This window comes from Equus asinus, chromosome 5 (assembly GCF_041296235.1).
Source record: "Equus asinus isolate D_3611 breed Donkey chromosome 5, EquAss-T2T_v2, whole genome shotgun sequence".
Classification (NCBI taxonomy): Eukaryota; Metazoa; Chordata; class Mammalia; order Perissodactyla; family Equidae; genus Equus; species Equus asinus.
Window position 1 is genome coordinate 49,620,622 of NC_091794.1, and position 16,704 is coordinate 49,637,325.

The 16,704-nt window shown below is 36.1% G+C and overlaps 1 protein-coding gene across 19 annotated transcripts in view; it reads left to right on the forward strand.

Annotated features, from left to right (window-relative positions):
* The window catches only part of PHC3 (polyhomeotic homolog 3), a 74,813-nt gene that overhangs the window by 49,693 nt on the left and 8,416 nt on the right, over positions 1-16,704 (forward strand). For 13 of the 19 annotated variants that reach the window (XM_014846491.3, XM_014846495.3, XM_014846500.3 and 10 more), the window contains 5 exons: positions 1,156-1,406; positions 2,288-2,447; positions 8,751-8,865; positions 11,961-12,093; positions 12,185-12,416. In XM_014846491.3, the coding sequence (XP_014701977.1) occupies positions 1,156-1,406; positions 2,288-2,447; positions 8,751-8,865; positions 11,961-12,093; positions 12,185-12,416 (891 nt within the window). Of the gene's footprint in view, positions 1-1,155; positions 1,407-2,287; positions 2,448-8,750; positions 8,866-11,960; positions 12,094-12,184; positions 12,417-12,592; positions 12,721-15,896; positions 16,027-16,704 lie in introns of all 19 variants that reach the window. The other 6 variants (XR_006528079.2, XR_011503282.1, XR_011503283.1 and 3 more) reach the window with 4 other exon arrangements.

Genomic DNA, 16,704 nt, shown 5'->3' on the forward strand with positions numbered 1-16,704 from the left:
GTGTCTTGGTTTCCATGTCTATAAAAACAGTACCTATTCATAGGCTAGTTTTGAGGATTAAATATGTTATGGGGCATAGTAGTTAACTTTGCACGCTCTGCTTCAGCGGCCCAGGGTTCACAGGTTTGGATCCCAGGTGTGGACCTACACATTGCTCATCAAGCCATGCTGTGGCAGCATCCTGCATACAAAATAGAGGAAGGTGGGTACAGATGTTAGCTCAGAGACAACCTTCCTCAGCAAAAAGAGAAAAAAAAGAGTTACAACATGTAAGGCATTTACACAGCAGCTGGCATATAAGTGTTCAGTAAGTAGTAGTAGTATCTTTATACACATGCTCTTTTTTTGTTATTTTTCTCAAATATCTGTAGTCAGTGATATTCCTAGCTATCAACTGGTTCCATCTTTCCACTTTAGTACATGCAGTAAAGGTTTTTCGGTGCTATCAAATGGGTGAGCAAAGTCTCCATCACAGGCTGTTTGGTCTACTTATTGTGGTCTTCAGAGTTTGAAGGGAAGGGATCACAGAGATCCAGCCCAACATTTTTCCTTTGCCTGGTACTACAGTTGTTCCCCCAAATTGACATATACAGTGCCACTGGAGAGTTGTAAAGAAAACACCAAAGAACATGTGTGCATGGAGTTGGATTAGCCTTACTGCTTGAAGTAAAGGTGATGCCCTGTGTAATTCATCAGAATCTTTGCTTAGTCTGTGGATTTCAGGATCCTTGTTATTTAAGCATACTTTCAAAGTACTTGTTTCTCCCATGCTGTTTAGAATATATAAAAGGAACATAAGGAATTTAACATCTGTGTAGCTTAAAATTTTTTTAAAAAGCAGTTATTTTAGTAGTTATTCTTAAATTGACGTTCTAAAACATTTTCATGTTTTATGGGACAGTTCTTTTTAACCAAGGTTGGAATGATAACCTTGAGCAAGCTATTCCCTTCTTCTATAAAGTAGGGGTAGAGTGGTTTCTATCTCATAAGGTTATTGTGCAGATTAAATCAGACAATAAATATAAAGTTCTTAGAATGGTTTTTTAAAATGCCAGATATTAACTGTTATTGTTATTAATCTTTATTCTTGAATTTTATTTCATATTTGCCTGGGCAGAATGCTAAAGATAAAAAAAATGACTTTTTTCTTTTCAGAGCAAGTGGAATTACCTGCTGTGGCATCAGTCAGTGCTTCAGTCATTAAATCTCCATCAGACCCTTCACATGTTTCTGTTCCTCCGCCTCCACTCTTACTTCCAGCTGCTACCACAAGGAGCAATAGTACGTCTATGCCCAGTAGCATTCCCAGTATAGAAAACAAACCTCCACAGGCTATCGTTAAACCACAGATTTTGACCCATGTTATTGAAGGCTTTGTGATTCAGGAGGGATTGGAGCCATTTCCTGTAAGTAGCAAGTAAATTTGTATTTTTTAAATTATTCACGTAGCATTATTATTATTATCATCATTATTTTGGTAGGGAAGATTGTCCCTGAGCTAACATCCATTGCCAGTCTTCCTCTTTTTGCTGAGGAAGATTGTCCCTGAGCTAACACCTGTGCCGGTCTTCCTCTGCTTTGTACGGGGGATGCCACCTCAGCGTGGCTTGATGAGTGGTGCATAGGTCTGTGCCTGGGATCCAAACCCTGGGCTGCTAAAGCAGAGTGTATGAACTTAACCACTGTGCCAGTGGGCCAGCCCCTAATTTTTTGTTGTTGTTGATATTAATGTTAATGTTTGAGGATTTTTCCACTTCTTTTTGTGATTATAATGGTTTAAGTTGTGAACTAGAGTTAGGAGGCTTGAGTTCTAGTCCTGATTCTGCTTTTGTGAAGAAATCACCTAAACACTTTGAACAGTAGTTCCCTTGTCTTTAAAGTACATACAATAATGATCCATCCTGAGGAAGTAACCCTACAAATAAAAACCTTTGTACAGGAAAAATCTTACAAGTTGTGGCAGAAAAAAAATAAATTAAGGATGCTGGCTAATCAAAATTTATTACTGATTTCTTAAGACTTTTTTTTTAACTGCTTGCCTAAACTGGGACACTAGGTTCCGTTTGACAGAGACTTTGAAGTATCTGTACTGCTGATTCCCTGGCATAGAAAGTTATTGTCCAGATTGTCTAACCTTATCTTAGGGAATAAAGCATTTAATGAATGGATCTGATCAGTTGAACAAGTAGATTATCACAGATAGCATTCATTTCAAAAGGTTTTTTTAACCAAGTTATTTCTGAAAGTCTTTTCAAAGATTACTTCATTTTATTCTCTCTCTTTTAAGGTGAGTCGTTCATCTTTGCTAATAGAACAGCCTGTGAAAAAAAGGCCTCTCCTGGATACTCAGGTGATAAATTCTGTGTGTGTTCAGCCAGAGCTACAGAATAATACAAAACATGCAGATAATTCGTCTGACACGGAGATGGAAGACATGATTGCTGAAGGTTCGTGGATGTTACTTGATACCCTTTGAGTTAACTTTGACTTTTACTACTTGAAACATAACATGGATTTTTATTCTGCACAGATTTTCACTTGAAGTATTCACTTTTATTCTCACATAATACTTTATTTCACTAAAATGGGAAAGCTAACCAGACTCTTAATGGCCAAATAATTAAAATAGCAAGACTGTTGTTAATTGGTATTATGTCAGTTTGACTTTTGAAGGAGTGTGGGTGGGAAAAGTTCCATTATATACGAAAGTAATACAGAATTTTAGCATCAAAAAACCAATTCTCTGGCTTTGTTTTTCTAAGCAGACTTTAAGTAAGTGACTGTTTTATTGAGTTTGCTTTAAAGTTTAGAGCCTATGAGTTATTTGGTTTTAGACTTCCATATTCTGATGTGTGATATCAGGTGGATATTACAATTGTATTAAGGATGTACTTTTTCATCAAGAGGTGATTAAATTTGTTCAAAGAGAAAAATAATGCTAAATCTCCTTAATGTCAAGGAATCCTTTTGTATACACTTTGTTCTAATAGTGAATGTTCCATAAAAGTCAAAGTGATATACAAAATGACTGCGGGAAAACAAACACCAATGCAAAAATGAAATATTTTATCATTTATTGATTCTCATCATGGCCCTGCAATTGATACGGTTCAGTTTAATCGAATAGCATTTAGTATAGTCAGGGCTCTATAGTAGTGAATTAATTAACATTTGTCTCTGAGTAATTATCCTCAATATATTAGTATATTTCATCTAAAATTGATTTCATTTTGCAAATACTTATTAAGCATGTCCTGTGTGCCTGTACTTTGCTAAATTAAGCAAAATAGCATGATAGTAAGCAAAATAGATATTGTCTTAGCCCACAGTTTTCTTAATTCTTAAAAGAAAGGCATCTCTGTCTTTGTTGGTAATTTATAAACTGTTGCAATGTATTCATCACTGTTTTACTTTTTATTTGAACAGCAAAGAGTATGATAGTATAAAATTAGGTTTTTACTGTTAACTTACATTAAGTTCAATTTGATGTTTTTTATTTAAAAGAATGTTAACTATGAAAAATTTCAAACATACATATAATTAGATAGGATTATATAATGAATCCCCACTCACCCAGACTCAACAATTTCAAACGTTATTTTGCCACACTAGCTTGTCCATCCGTTTTGTTTTCCTCCTTCCATTCCCTCGCTTCTCTCTTTCTCTTTCTCTTTCTCTGTTGCTTTTTCTCTTTCCCTTCTTTTCTTACTTCTGTTTAAAAAAAAAATCATAGTCCTCATTTTGTTTCACTGAGACATAGTTCATTGTGCATCTCTAAAAAATGTACATTGCCTTATATAACTATAATACTATATCACACAAAACAATAATAATTCTTTGATGTCTTCTAGTACCTGATTCATATTGAGATTTCCCCAATTATATAATTGTATAAATGTCCTTTTATAGTTATTTTGTTCAAATCAGGATTCAAATAATATCTACATTTTGCCTTTTGTTGTTACGAATTTAATTTCATTCCTGAATATTTGCTTTTAGTTATGCATACTGTTTTATCTGAGAAAATGTTTCATTTAAGATGAAGAGTAGTAAAGATGAATGTGCAGGGATTTTTGTTTCTTGCATATATCTACAAGAAGTGTATAAGTGAAAGTTCTCTGCTGGACAGTGTATATAATGTGCCCTCTTTTGTGCACACATTAAAGAAAAATGGAAAACTGCTTAGAAAGCTTCATGGCATATCCCTTGGTACTCATGTTTTATAAAACAATAGACATACAGCACATGCTAGGCTGTACTAGGACCTCATCAGAGCTTCTGATCTGGTAGGAGCTAGCAAGTCTCCATAATAGAAAGATAACAAAGGAGAAACATATGGTAACTTTTAAATGAATTATATAAACAGTAAGAACTTGGGACTTTAAAACTGGTTGAGATTATTGCCAGTTTGGTGAATTTTCTCTAGAAATGGGATTTGACATGGAACTTGGATGATAAAGAATAGATTTAAGATAACAGGAAGAAACTTTCAGGTTAGAACACCATGAGTAAATGCATGAAGGGTGTGCCAAGTGCTATCTAACTTCAGGAGGGGGTGGTGAAGTAGGCAGTGGGTTAGAGAAGTAGTGGGAAGTAAGACTGGCAGAGTCAGATTCTAGAGTACCTTGGATGTTCGATTAAGGAGTTAGGAGTTATCTTGTCAAGAGGATAGTTACTGAAGATTTTTAGGCAGGTGACATGAACAAGAGTTTTTGAAAACTGCTGGTCATCTGTAGGATGAATGTAGAGGTTTGGCACATAATTGATACTTGTAGTCATGGTGGGAAGAGGAAGGGAAGGATTGATGGAAGACAAGGCAAAGGGTAGTTTAACAGAAGAAAATACCAGAGTAAGCAAAAGGAAGATTTCAAGATGATTAATCCATGCAATGTGTAGTAAATAAGCCATAGAGATCTAATGTACAGTATAATGAATGTAGACAATAATATTGTAACTACAATCATCAAACTTGCTAAGAGACTAAAAATGATCCCAACTGCTAAAAAGAAAGGATAATTACGCAGTGTAATAGAGGTGCTAAATACAGCTAAAACAGCAACCATAATATGTAAATGTATCAAATTAATATGTTGTACACTTTAAATTTACACAATGTTAAATATATTCAATACAAATAGATGACTGATCTATTTCATAGTGGAGATATATTTACATAAAAATGTGCCAAAATTTTAAATACTTCATAGTTTAATTTCCAAAGGTAATTTTATAGAATGTTTCTGTCTCTGTGTTTATGGTAAGTACTATAGGGTGAAGTGGTGAGGTCACTTATTTAGTGGCTTTGGTTTTAGTAGTATATATGGTTTTTAATTCAGTATAAAAAAACTTAATGTAAAGATTATTCTCTTTTTAAAAGATAAACTATGATTCTTTTTTGTTTTTTGCTGGGAAAGCTTCACCCTGAGCTAACATCCGTTGTCAATCATCCTCCTTTTTTCTTTTCCTTTCCCAAGCCCCAGTACCTAGTTGTATATTCTAGTTGTAAGTCCTTCTAGTTCTTCTCTGTGAGCAATCACCACAGCATGGCTACTGGCAAGTGAGTGGTGTGGTTCTACACCCGAGAACCAAACCTGGGCTGCCAAAGTGGAGTGTGCCAAACTTTAACCACTAGGCAATCAGGTCTGGCTCTAAACTATGTTTCTGTTTGGACTGGTTCTGTATCCAGAATCTCCAACTGATGGATTGTGATTTACCAAAATATCTTCTGTCTTCCCTGGTCAGTCATCACACCAATCATGGTTTCTGTCTCATTCCCTCTCTCTTTGCTGCCCATCCTCAAGTGATCTCAAGTCTTCAGGAAAATTTAAAAAATTCAGAACCTCTATTAGTTAGGATATATGTTTGGCCACTGCATTAGAGATCTAGAATAATATTGGATTAAGTAGGGTAGAAGTTTAATTTTCTCTGACATAGCCCAAAGGTAGCAGTCCGGAGCTCCATGGTGTTGGGCCCCTAAGCTCCCAGTGTCTTATGGTTCTACCATAAGGTAGGAAGAATGTTGCTCTCATTTCCAAAATAGCTATTCTTCATGATCACATTCTAATCAATGAGATGGGGGAAAAGTCACCACCTGAAATTTGCAAGCATTTCCATTCACATGTTACTGGTCAGAAATTGGCCACACCTAGGGCAGAAACTATAGTTTTTATTCTCAGTGGCCATATTCCTAGCTAAAAACTAGAATTTTGTTACTGTGGGAGAACAGCGAAGAATAGATATTGGAGAATTACCAGCTGTCTCTGCCATAGAATCCCATCTTTACTAGCTAAAGCAGCACTTTTTTAATTCATTTGGCTCTGTAATTTTTTATTCACAAATGTGAAAAAGTAGCCTTGGTAACAAATTTGTGAAAATTCTGACCAAACATTCTAAAACAGAGATTTTTAAAATCTGATCATGTTCGTCTCTTCTTTATGGGAAGTAAAACTGCTATTCTATTTTTGTTAGTTGTTAACCCTTAGACCCTACCTGGTTGTGATCTCCCCTCTCTCACCAGCAAAACATTTCCTTCTCCTTCATAAGGTATTCTAACCTGTTTTCAAGTGTTGCATATTGTTATGTTGATTAATAAAAACTTTTGAAATAAAGCTTTTGGTATACTGGAAATGGAACAACTTGAAGAATGGATTCTTTGGGTCCAGATTGGTGGCAGTGGTGCTTGAGTGAGAGGTTCTGTCTCTGGTACAGGCTTTTCAAGGTCAGGTCAGGTTACAAGCATGACCAAGTAAAATCAGTACTCCTGGAAGTTGTGACATCAGGTCCCAGGAATGTGTTGTTGGGCCACAGCTGTGAGAAAGCCTCCTTTAGGTCATTAGAAGGAGCAATTTTTATTTTACTTGTTTTGAGACTATTTCTTCCTCATTGCTACCAAATTGATGACTTTTGCTTATGGAGGTAGTCTTGGTAAGTTCTGAAAATGATCACTTGCTACTTCATGATTTGATCAGTCATGACAGTGTATTTGGATGTCCCTTGGATCTTCAAATATTATTTCACAGTATGTTTTTTAGTAGCCCTCAGTTGATTTAACACTTTGCCATTTGCTCTCTCGTTACCCTAGGATGATGTGAGTGCTTGAACTTAGTGAGAACTTATCATCCATGTCTACATTTCAGAGTCCCTTTCTTCAGCTTAACAAGTCTTGGTTAAATGAATAGCATAGAAAAGCATATATGGAGCTCACAGTTAAAAGCTTTAGTTAGTGGAGTGCTTTTTTTTACATATTTTGTATGACTTGGCATAGGAATTATGATGATGCAAGAAAATGGCAAAATATGGTAGATTTAAGAACTTAACAGTTTTCATTGGAGTATTTCTTTTCTTGTTTTTTTTGTTTTGTGAGGAAGGTGCACCCTGAGCTAACATACATGCCCGTCTTCCTCTATTTTAGATGTGGGATGCCTGCCACAGCATAGCTTGATAAGCGGTTCATAGGTATGCACCCAGGATCTAAACCGGTGAACCCCGGGTCGCCAAAGCGGAACGAGCACACTTAACTGTTGTGCCACCAGGCCCCTCCTCTTTTTTTTTCACTTGAGGAAGATTAGCCCTGAGCTAACATCTGTGCCTGTCTTCCTCTACTTTGTACATGGGATGCCTCCACAGCATGGCTGATGAGTGGAGTCGGTCACATCCCGGATCCAAACCTGTGAACCCAGGCCGCCGAAGTGGAGCGTGCAGAACTTTCACCACTTGGCCATGGGGCCGGCCCCTGAAGTATTTCTTAGCATTTATTACAGGTCTTGGTACTCTTAGTTCCTATATGGAAAGTAGGAAATACAACTGTCACTTTTTATGCCTACTCCTTGCTGGGCACTCATTTAATCTTCACTGTGATTTTTTTGGGAAAGGTATTATAAACCCTGTTTTACAGATGGGAAAACTGTGGATCATCAAGATTAAGTTGCGTGCTTATAGGTGACCCCTGCTGAATACCTGAGGATTTAGGTAGGAAGTTTCTTTGGGTCCTGTGGTATGGCTTGAAGCATGTCATGGATGTAGAGGTGGAGGAAGGATGTAATAGGGATTTAGAGGTGGAAGAAGGGCTAATAGAGAGCACCCTGACAAAGAGGGGTAGACGTTAGAAATTACGAAATTGTTGGTGATTTTTAAGATTAAATTATTTTTGTTTTAATACAATATAACTAAAAGAGACTATTTTATAATTAGATATATACATCTTTATATATTCTGTTGTGCACTGCAGATCTTTAAGTGTTAATTATTTTATTAAATCAGACATCTCAAAATTTGACATTGTTTTTGAAGGCGTCCTCATTCTCTCCAGTTAGAGTTACGTGTTCTCTGCTATGTATCTCCACAGCACAACGTACCAGAATTCCTATCCCACATGGTGCTTTTTGAAAGTGTTTCTCCTGAAAGGCAGTGACTTTGTTGTACTCATCTTCATTTCTTTTACAGTGCTTAAGAAAGTTATTTGCACATTTTAGACATGCTAGATTCTTAGCAAAATGAACCTTTAACAGTGTCTTGTTTATTTATATAGAGAAAACTCTATACAGTTTTTATGCAGGAGCAGGAGGGGCCAGTGGGGGCATTGCTGTTAGAGGCTTTTGCCTGCCACAGTGGCCGTGGACTGGAAAGTTAAAAGACCACGCCTTTACGTTTGCTGGAGGGTCTGAATTAGCAGCAGCCACACAAAGTAGAGGATGAAAGAAAATTTGCCACAAAGTTTTGGAAGTTTTTTCCTTTCTTTCCTTCTTTTTTAGAGACTTTAGAAGAAATGGACAGTGAGTTGCTCAAGTGTGAATTCTGTGGGAAGATGGGATATGCTAATGAGTTTCTGCGGTCAAAACGATTCTGCACTATGTCATGTGCCAAAAGGTATTTCTTTTCTCTTGAATTTCATAAAGCACAAACCAACAACCACTGTAACAAAACCAGAAAACTTGTGGAGTTTACTAGTAGTCAAAACTAGATATTATAAAGTAGAGGAATAATATCAAATAGGCATTATCTGGAGCTCCTTTGCTATTTAGTTATTAAATATTGCTCTGTGAAAATTCCACATTCATAACACTGACATGAGTCTTACAGTGTGATCTCATGTTGAAGTAGCACTCTGCTGTGGTAAGCGTAGTCAGGAGAATCCCTCCTGTGAATAGACTGCTAGTCCTGGAGGTATCAAAACAATATTTCTTTAATCACAAGATTGTTTTATCAATATTGACATACCTGAATTTACGTTGTTTTGTTTTAAAATGTTTTCATTTGTTTTAGCCATATCTTATTTAAGTTTCTAAGTAGGACAGCTGCAGCATAAGTTCTCCATACTGTTACATTATCAGATAGCAAAACATCTGTCTTTTCTAAATATGTATTTTCAATAGCAATATTATAGGTAAATAGTATTAATGACAAAAGAAATGTTTAGTATCTTCATTGATCTTGTTTTAAGTTTAGTTTACATTAAAAAAGAAAAAAGGGGCCGGCCTGGTGGCATAGTGGTTAAGTTCGAGCGCTGTGCTTTGCCAGCCTGGGGTTTGCGGTTTCGGATCCCAGGCGCGGACCTAGCCCGGCTCATAAGACCACACTGTGATGGCATCCCACATAAAATAGAGGAAGATTGGCATGGATGTTAGCTCAGTGACAATCTTCCTCAAGCTAAAAGAGGAGGATTAGCAACAGATGTTAGCCTAGGACCAATCTTCCTCACTAAAAAAAAACCCCCCCAAAAAACACCTCTGATTCTGATAATAAATCCAAATATAGGTATTTACTACTAAGGTGAAGTATATGGACAGGTTGATTATTTTGAAATTTGTTCTCTGTTCCAAAAACTGATTATTCTCTCAAAGAATGTAAGGTCTTAATTGTGTGCATTTAGGAAATTTCTTGCTTGAACATATTATTTAGTATGGTGCCACTAAAATATATTTAGTAAAATAAGTTAAATAAGTAATAAAGTATTTTTCTTCAAAAGTGAGTTCCTTGGCTTCTCAATTGTCGATCTCTTACACAAATATTCTTTTATGTCATTGATAGTCTTGATCAAATTATGTAACTCCTGTTTTAACTTGTGAGTTTTCCAGTTTGCATATACCACAGGAAAGAAGAGTGGCTTTCTGATTCTAAGTGATTAAAAATTCTGAGGGAAAAGCATTGCCTTTCATAATATTTTAAACTTCTTGACTATTTTGAAATATTTCAGGACATTTTACACTATCATCAGTCTTCTCCCAGAGATGATTGCTAAGTTGTCACGTTATTATACCGTTGGGTGAAATCTCTTTAGAGGGTTGGGGGTCCTAACATAGGGAAATGCAGATGGGAGAGCTTGGAAGAGAGGATAAATTAGTCAGGAAGAACTGCTGCTGTTTGCACGTCTGTCTAGCTGCCTGTCTTGGCGATCTACATACTTAGGGACTAAACAGCAAGTGTAGTCTCTCCTCCCTGTAGTAATGGGGAAAGAAGTTTTGTCAATTGATATGAATGGAAGTCAGAAACCTACAGAGCTGGGTCCACAAATGAGCATAGTGAGCACAGCAGGAGCTTGTTGAATTGTTTTAGGGTAAAATGAAGTGGCCTTCACGACACTTTTTTCTTTTTTGTATTTCTAGGGGAAAAATAGCCTATTCATTCTCATAGTACCCCTTACTTCTACCTCCTGATATTTTCATAAAACATAGATGAGAAAAATTTATTTTAGAATCTGGATATTGGTCTAGAACAGTTGTCAATAGCAAAGTTTATTGGGATTTATTCTTGTCATTTTCCTGAAAAATCATCTTAGAGCAAAAGAGTTTTGAAAATAAGAAATCACATTGGCAGTTTTATGTGTGTAAAAAAGGAACTGCACATGTTTTTCTTAGCCTTTCTGTAGCTTCTCAGAAATTTTGTTTCTTAGATTCTTTCCTTTTACTCTTCTTTCTAAGGAAGGGGTTGGCAAATTGACCAGGCTGAGTCCTTCCTATAACCTATTTTTGTATGGCCCCAGAGCTAAGGATAGTTTTCACATTTTTAGGTGGTTGAAAAAAAAACCAAAGAAGAATAATATTTCGTGACACATGAAAATTATGTGAAATTCCCATTTTAGTGTTACTAAATGAAGTTTTATTGGGATCCAGCCATGCTCATTCATTATTGTCTATGGCAGCTTTCACGTTACAAATACAGAGTTGAGTGTTGTGACAGAGACTTGTGTGGCCCACAAAGACTGAAATATTTACTATCTGGCCCTTTATAGAAAAAGTTTGCTGGCCCCTGTTCTAGGGCTTGGGAATCCACTAAATGGCAGTGGACTCTTTTAAGTTGTCATCATGCCTGATAAAGGTGTATCTTCGAAAATATTAGAGAGTTTATTTTTATAAAATAGAAATAATCTTTCAGCCAATTTTAAAGAAATATGTACTTGTGAATTTCCCGGATAAGGAGAGCTATGAATTCCTTGTGTAACTTTGAAGTCTCAACTTTACGTTTTCACTTTTTGATTTTAGTAGCATTTGAGAAATCTTTTACTAGCCGTTTGAGATTTCCCCCTCTCTACTATATTAAGCTCTTTTTAGTAATCTCTCTTCAGAAATGATTACTTGGGGAAAGTATCAGTTTGAACATCTAAATAGTTAATTCGTAACTTCTTTATCTGCTGGAACCTTGAATAATTTTGCTGCTATAAAAAATCAGTTATCCTATGTATTTTGCAGAAAGTTTCCCACTGTCATGCTAGTTTTAGGAGAAAATATCAATACCTTGTAATAGGTGGCCAATATTATATTGAGAGCTATATTATGATAGATACAGAGACCGTTTTTTGACTCTTAGCGTAAGTAAATCCAGTAAATATTACGGTTTACTTTCTGAGGTATTATAGTTCTTAAGTGTATGAGACTCATTCACAGTTGCACTTTGAAGTCATAATTAAATAGTAAATGTAACGTCTCATGGATCATTTAATGTTTTTTCTTACTTGAATTTCTTAGGTACAATGTTAGCTGTTCTAAAAAATTTGCACTTAGTCGTTGGAATCGTAAGCCTGATAATCAAAGTCTTGGTCATCGTGGCCGTCGTCCAAGTGGCCCTGATGGGGCAGCAAGAGAACATCTCCTTAGGCAGGTCTGTAGAAACCTTGCTTCAATGTACAATACCCTTTTCAGAAATGCAAGGAAAGTGCAATGCTGTATTTTACTTGTACTACGTTTTCCAGCTTCCAATTACTTATCCATCTGCAGAAGAAGACTTGGCTTCTCATGAAGATCCTGTGCCATCTGCTATGACAACACGTCTGCGCAGGCAAAGTGAGCGGGAAAGAGAACGTGAGCTTCGGGATGTGAGAATTAGGAAGATGCCTGAGAACAATGACTTGCTACCAGTTGCACAAACAGAGCCATCTATATGGACAGTGGATGATGTCTGGGCCTTCATCCATTCTTTGCCTGGTATGTAATTCACCACTTTGGCCTTAATATTTTTCTTGTGCATTCACACACAGGAATGATGTTATATCCATCCACACCTAGTGCACAAAAGGGCTAGAGAGGTACTGTGTGTATGTATTAATTAAATGGCATTTGCTATTGAAATGTGATCTCTTTCCTCTTGCTTATTCCCTCAGCACAACTGGGTGTTTTCTCATACCCCCCAAGTCGATAAAAACTGACTAGTCCTGCTTCTGCTGTGACCCCTCAGCCGGTGAAGATATTAAAGGTGCTCTCTTCTCTTCAGTCTGATTTCTCTCGAGAGGTCAGTAGAGAGATTGAGTCAGACACTTCTTCCCTTCTGATCTTCTGCTTTTCTATTCTATTTTCTCCTTATTTCCTAATTTAACCTTTTTTAAATGAAATAAGAGAGACCATAATTTTTTTTTACATTTTTGAAAGCTAATCAAGACCTTTTAGAATATGGTAAAATTTAGTTGCTTTTTAAAAAAGCTGGTTCTTTTAAGGGAAGCTGCATTCTTGGATTCTTTGCGATAAGTAGACATCAAAAACACTTCTGAAATTTGATTTGTTAAGTAGACAACTAGAATTCAGTTATGATATCCTGTTCTGATTTGAGGGTGACTTCCTTATTTGTGTTTGTTGGCTCTCTCATTTTGGCACTCTTTCGTCAGCTTAAGTCTTTATCTTTTTCCTTTAATGCAACAATAATCTTTTGTATCCCCCTTTTTCCAAGGGGCTGATGCTAAAGACAGCTACACCTTTGCTCATGATGAGACCCACACTAGTTATATATGGTAGGACAATGTATTTTTTTAAATCAGCAAATGTTATTCAATTTGACCTTACGAATATGGAAAGCAAGGAGTTTTTTTTTAATGGTTGTCCCATTTTGGTTTTATTGTAAATGGAACCATCTCTTGACACAAGCTTTCCAGAAAAATACATCCACTTTGAACTTATCTACAGACTTATTAAAATTAATCTGGCTATTTTTGCTAATTATTCTTTCTATGAAGGTGACCACTGTCTCAGAAGCAAACTTATGGCTAGTGTGCTGTGTGAGTCAAGAAAGTATATTCAGAAGTACTACTGCTTTGTAAAAACATGTCAGCCATTTGACCTTATATACAGAGCTCTATGAAGTGTTAGTAAATTATTTTTTCAATAACTTGCTTTAGAAATGCTAAATAAGTTATTTTTAAAGAAACTTAGATATGGTCACTTTTAAAGAAGGATAAAATTGTTTAAAGAGAGGATAAATTTTTCATAGTAAGATTTTTGAGTACACGCCTCAGAAAACTTAGGTGTGAGTTAAGTGCTAGCCATGTGGATTTAGAATCTGCTGTGAAACTGATGTATTAGAGGATGGTGAGTCTTCACTGGTTGTGGTTTTAAGATTTAATGAAATAAATTTTAGTGTTTAGACCAGTGTAGGTATCTTGAGAATTAGTGCTGGGATCTATACTGATCCCCTGGGACTGGACTTTGATTCTGTCGTCTTCGAAAGTAGTCTGTCTTCCAGGTGGGCCATGAGCTGTTTGTTAGCCTGATTTCTCATTTGGAGGAAAGTATTTATTTTCCTTAGGGGAGGAAGATTGGTTCATATCCTGAGGAAAGTAGTTGACCATATAATTAATAAATAATAGATATTGCTGATTTTCCTATCACTTCCTATGCTTGTTTTTAGGGCTAATATTCCTCAGCATCCATTAGCCATGAAGCTTCTCTTGGCTGCTTTATCAGAACAAAGGCTAACTCTTTTGTCTCAGTCTTGCTCCATTTGAGTTAAAAAATTATTATTATTGCTTATAATTTGAGATGCTTGTCCTATTGAGTTCAAGACACTTAATTTTGTTGCCAGTTGTGTAGAGAATATTATATATCATTAAAAAGGGACTGCTTTATAATTTAGAACTGCTAGGTACTGTTCAGGAGTCTGCTTAATATAACTTGGCTTTTCTTTTACTGATTAATTGGGAGTATTCCCAAACTGCTTTGACAAGCTAAATAACAAGCTTATTTGTGTGATCAGTTATTTCTTGTTTCTCGAAGTTTTTCTCTGAAGAATGCCTGTAGCTTAAGGTAGATCTCATACCAGAAAAAGCCTTTATCTTCATTTTTCTGTCCTCTTCTGGCCTTTGTAAACTTCCTTTTGAGCCTCTTTCAGCTCATTCAGGGCTGGGTTTTTTTTGTTGTTGTTTTTTCTGAGTAGTCTCCTCCCGAGCTTTTCTCATAGAATGAACAAGCTTCTAAATTTTGTAATCTCTTGTATTTTGTTTCTTTCTAGTTCAGGATAGGCTTCCCTCTTTTATCAGGACACTTAATATTTACTGTTAGGGTTTTCTCTTCTCTTTGTATAATGTCGTCTTGTGAACCGTCCTGGTGGGACATAGAGCTGGTATGCAGTACATCCAAATCTCAGAGCTGTTAATAAGGTGAAAAATTATTTTCCTTTGAATTTTTGTTCATTAAAAAGCTCTCTACAGGAACAGTTGTTTTTATTTTCAATTAACTGCAATTATCTTCTTAGACTCTTCCTTGTTACTGTGAACTGCCTTTGGCAAAGATCAGGTTATTCTGTTTATTGATCTGTTAATCCGCAGTAGATTTGGTTTCTCTGTAGGCATATAAAATAGGAATCATCTAAAAACATACAACTGTTTACTGGTTTTTATAATACTAATACTGGGACTTGTTTATTCTGTAGTAGTGAGTGACAGGTGATAATCTTTTCACCAGCCTTACCGAGGTCACTTTGTGCGGGGGTGTTTTTGTTTTGGGTTTAGCTGGAAAAGTAACTGGACACTTGCGAAGTTCATTTGGGCCCCATGTCCATGTGCAGAGGTCCATGCCCGTCCTCACAGCTGCTTCTGGTGACGTAAAGTCAGTTGAGCCCACTGGTGGCCGCAGTAGGGATAGGTTTTGTGTGTGTCCCTGGGGTGCCAGCCATTTTACAGAAGTAGATTCTAATATCAGAAACTCAGTGAGCTTTAGCTCATTATACCTTGAGCATCTTGAATTTTTTTTTTGTTTTTCTCTCATGAGTTTCTGGAAGTATATTTGCTTCTGCTTTGTTTTTTGTTTTTCCTTTTTCTTTTTTAAGTCACTTTATTTTCTCATTTCTATACTGATGCATAATATAACTACCATTTTTTGTGATTGGCTTAAGTTGTAATCTAAAATTCTGAAGATAATGCGTTCCCATTTGAGCATGCTGTTTTCAAAAGCACTTTTTTAAAAATTATTTTGCTAATACATTTACTGTCTACCTACAAGAAGACATTTGAAGAGAGATATCATAATACGGAGGGAAAAGAACATGCTGTGTATTTTTCTCACGGAGAGCTCCTTGTTTCTATTCCCAAATGTAGCTCTTATGGTCTTCATTACTTCTCACTGCTCCTGTTTTCTGAATCTAAGTAAGTCCTACCCTATCTTTCTCTCTCTTCTTTTCTTTCCCGTGTTCTTGTAAGTAAGACTGAAGAGAGAAGAACATTAGTTCTTTCATAAAAAGAAGGATGAAGTCACAACTAGATGCAAGATTAGTCAGTTTTGTCTGCCCAGTTTTGAGAGCTACCTCTGGGAAAAGAAAAGGGGCTTTTCTATGGTGAGTAATCTCATTTTAACTATATAGTTTCTTTTATATGGTAAATGGGCAAAACCATAAAAATTTTGCATAGGGTACTTTTGAAATGTCAGTTTTTAAAAGTCTGAGAAATTATTAAAATAGAGAAATCGAAAACCTGGCTGCTATGTAGGGAACAGGAAAGATACAACCAACAGAGAAGATGGGAAAAGAAAGAACCAGGAGAAAAAGATGGCTACACAGCTGAATGCAGAAAAAAATGTTTGTATTACCTTTACAGATAGCTCCTCTGTGGCAGATTCTGTTTTTGTTCATTGTTTGTTTATTCACTCATTCAGTCCTTCACTTACCCAAAAATATATGTGTTTCATACCTGCAGTGCTTTGTGTTTGGTTATGGGGGTGACTTCATTATCTTCTATAAACAAGAGGATGACACCTTTGCTATAGAAAGATAATCATTCCAGCAAAGTTGTGGTATCCAAAGGTATCATGTAACCATTTCTCTATCTTCGTGATTTCCCTTACAATGCTGAATTGAGTAAAATAGAAAGACCTTAAGCCGTTAGTTTTTATTCTTAAATTCATTTTTATAATTTTACTGTCTCTTTTAAGGAAGCTTCCACATTTTTTTCATTTACTTCTCTCTTGGTTCCTTAATTCATTACTTTCCTGGCTGTGTCTTTACCCTTAGTAGGGA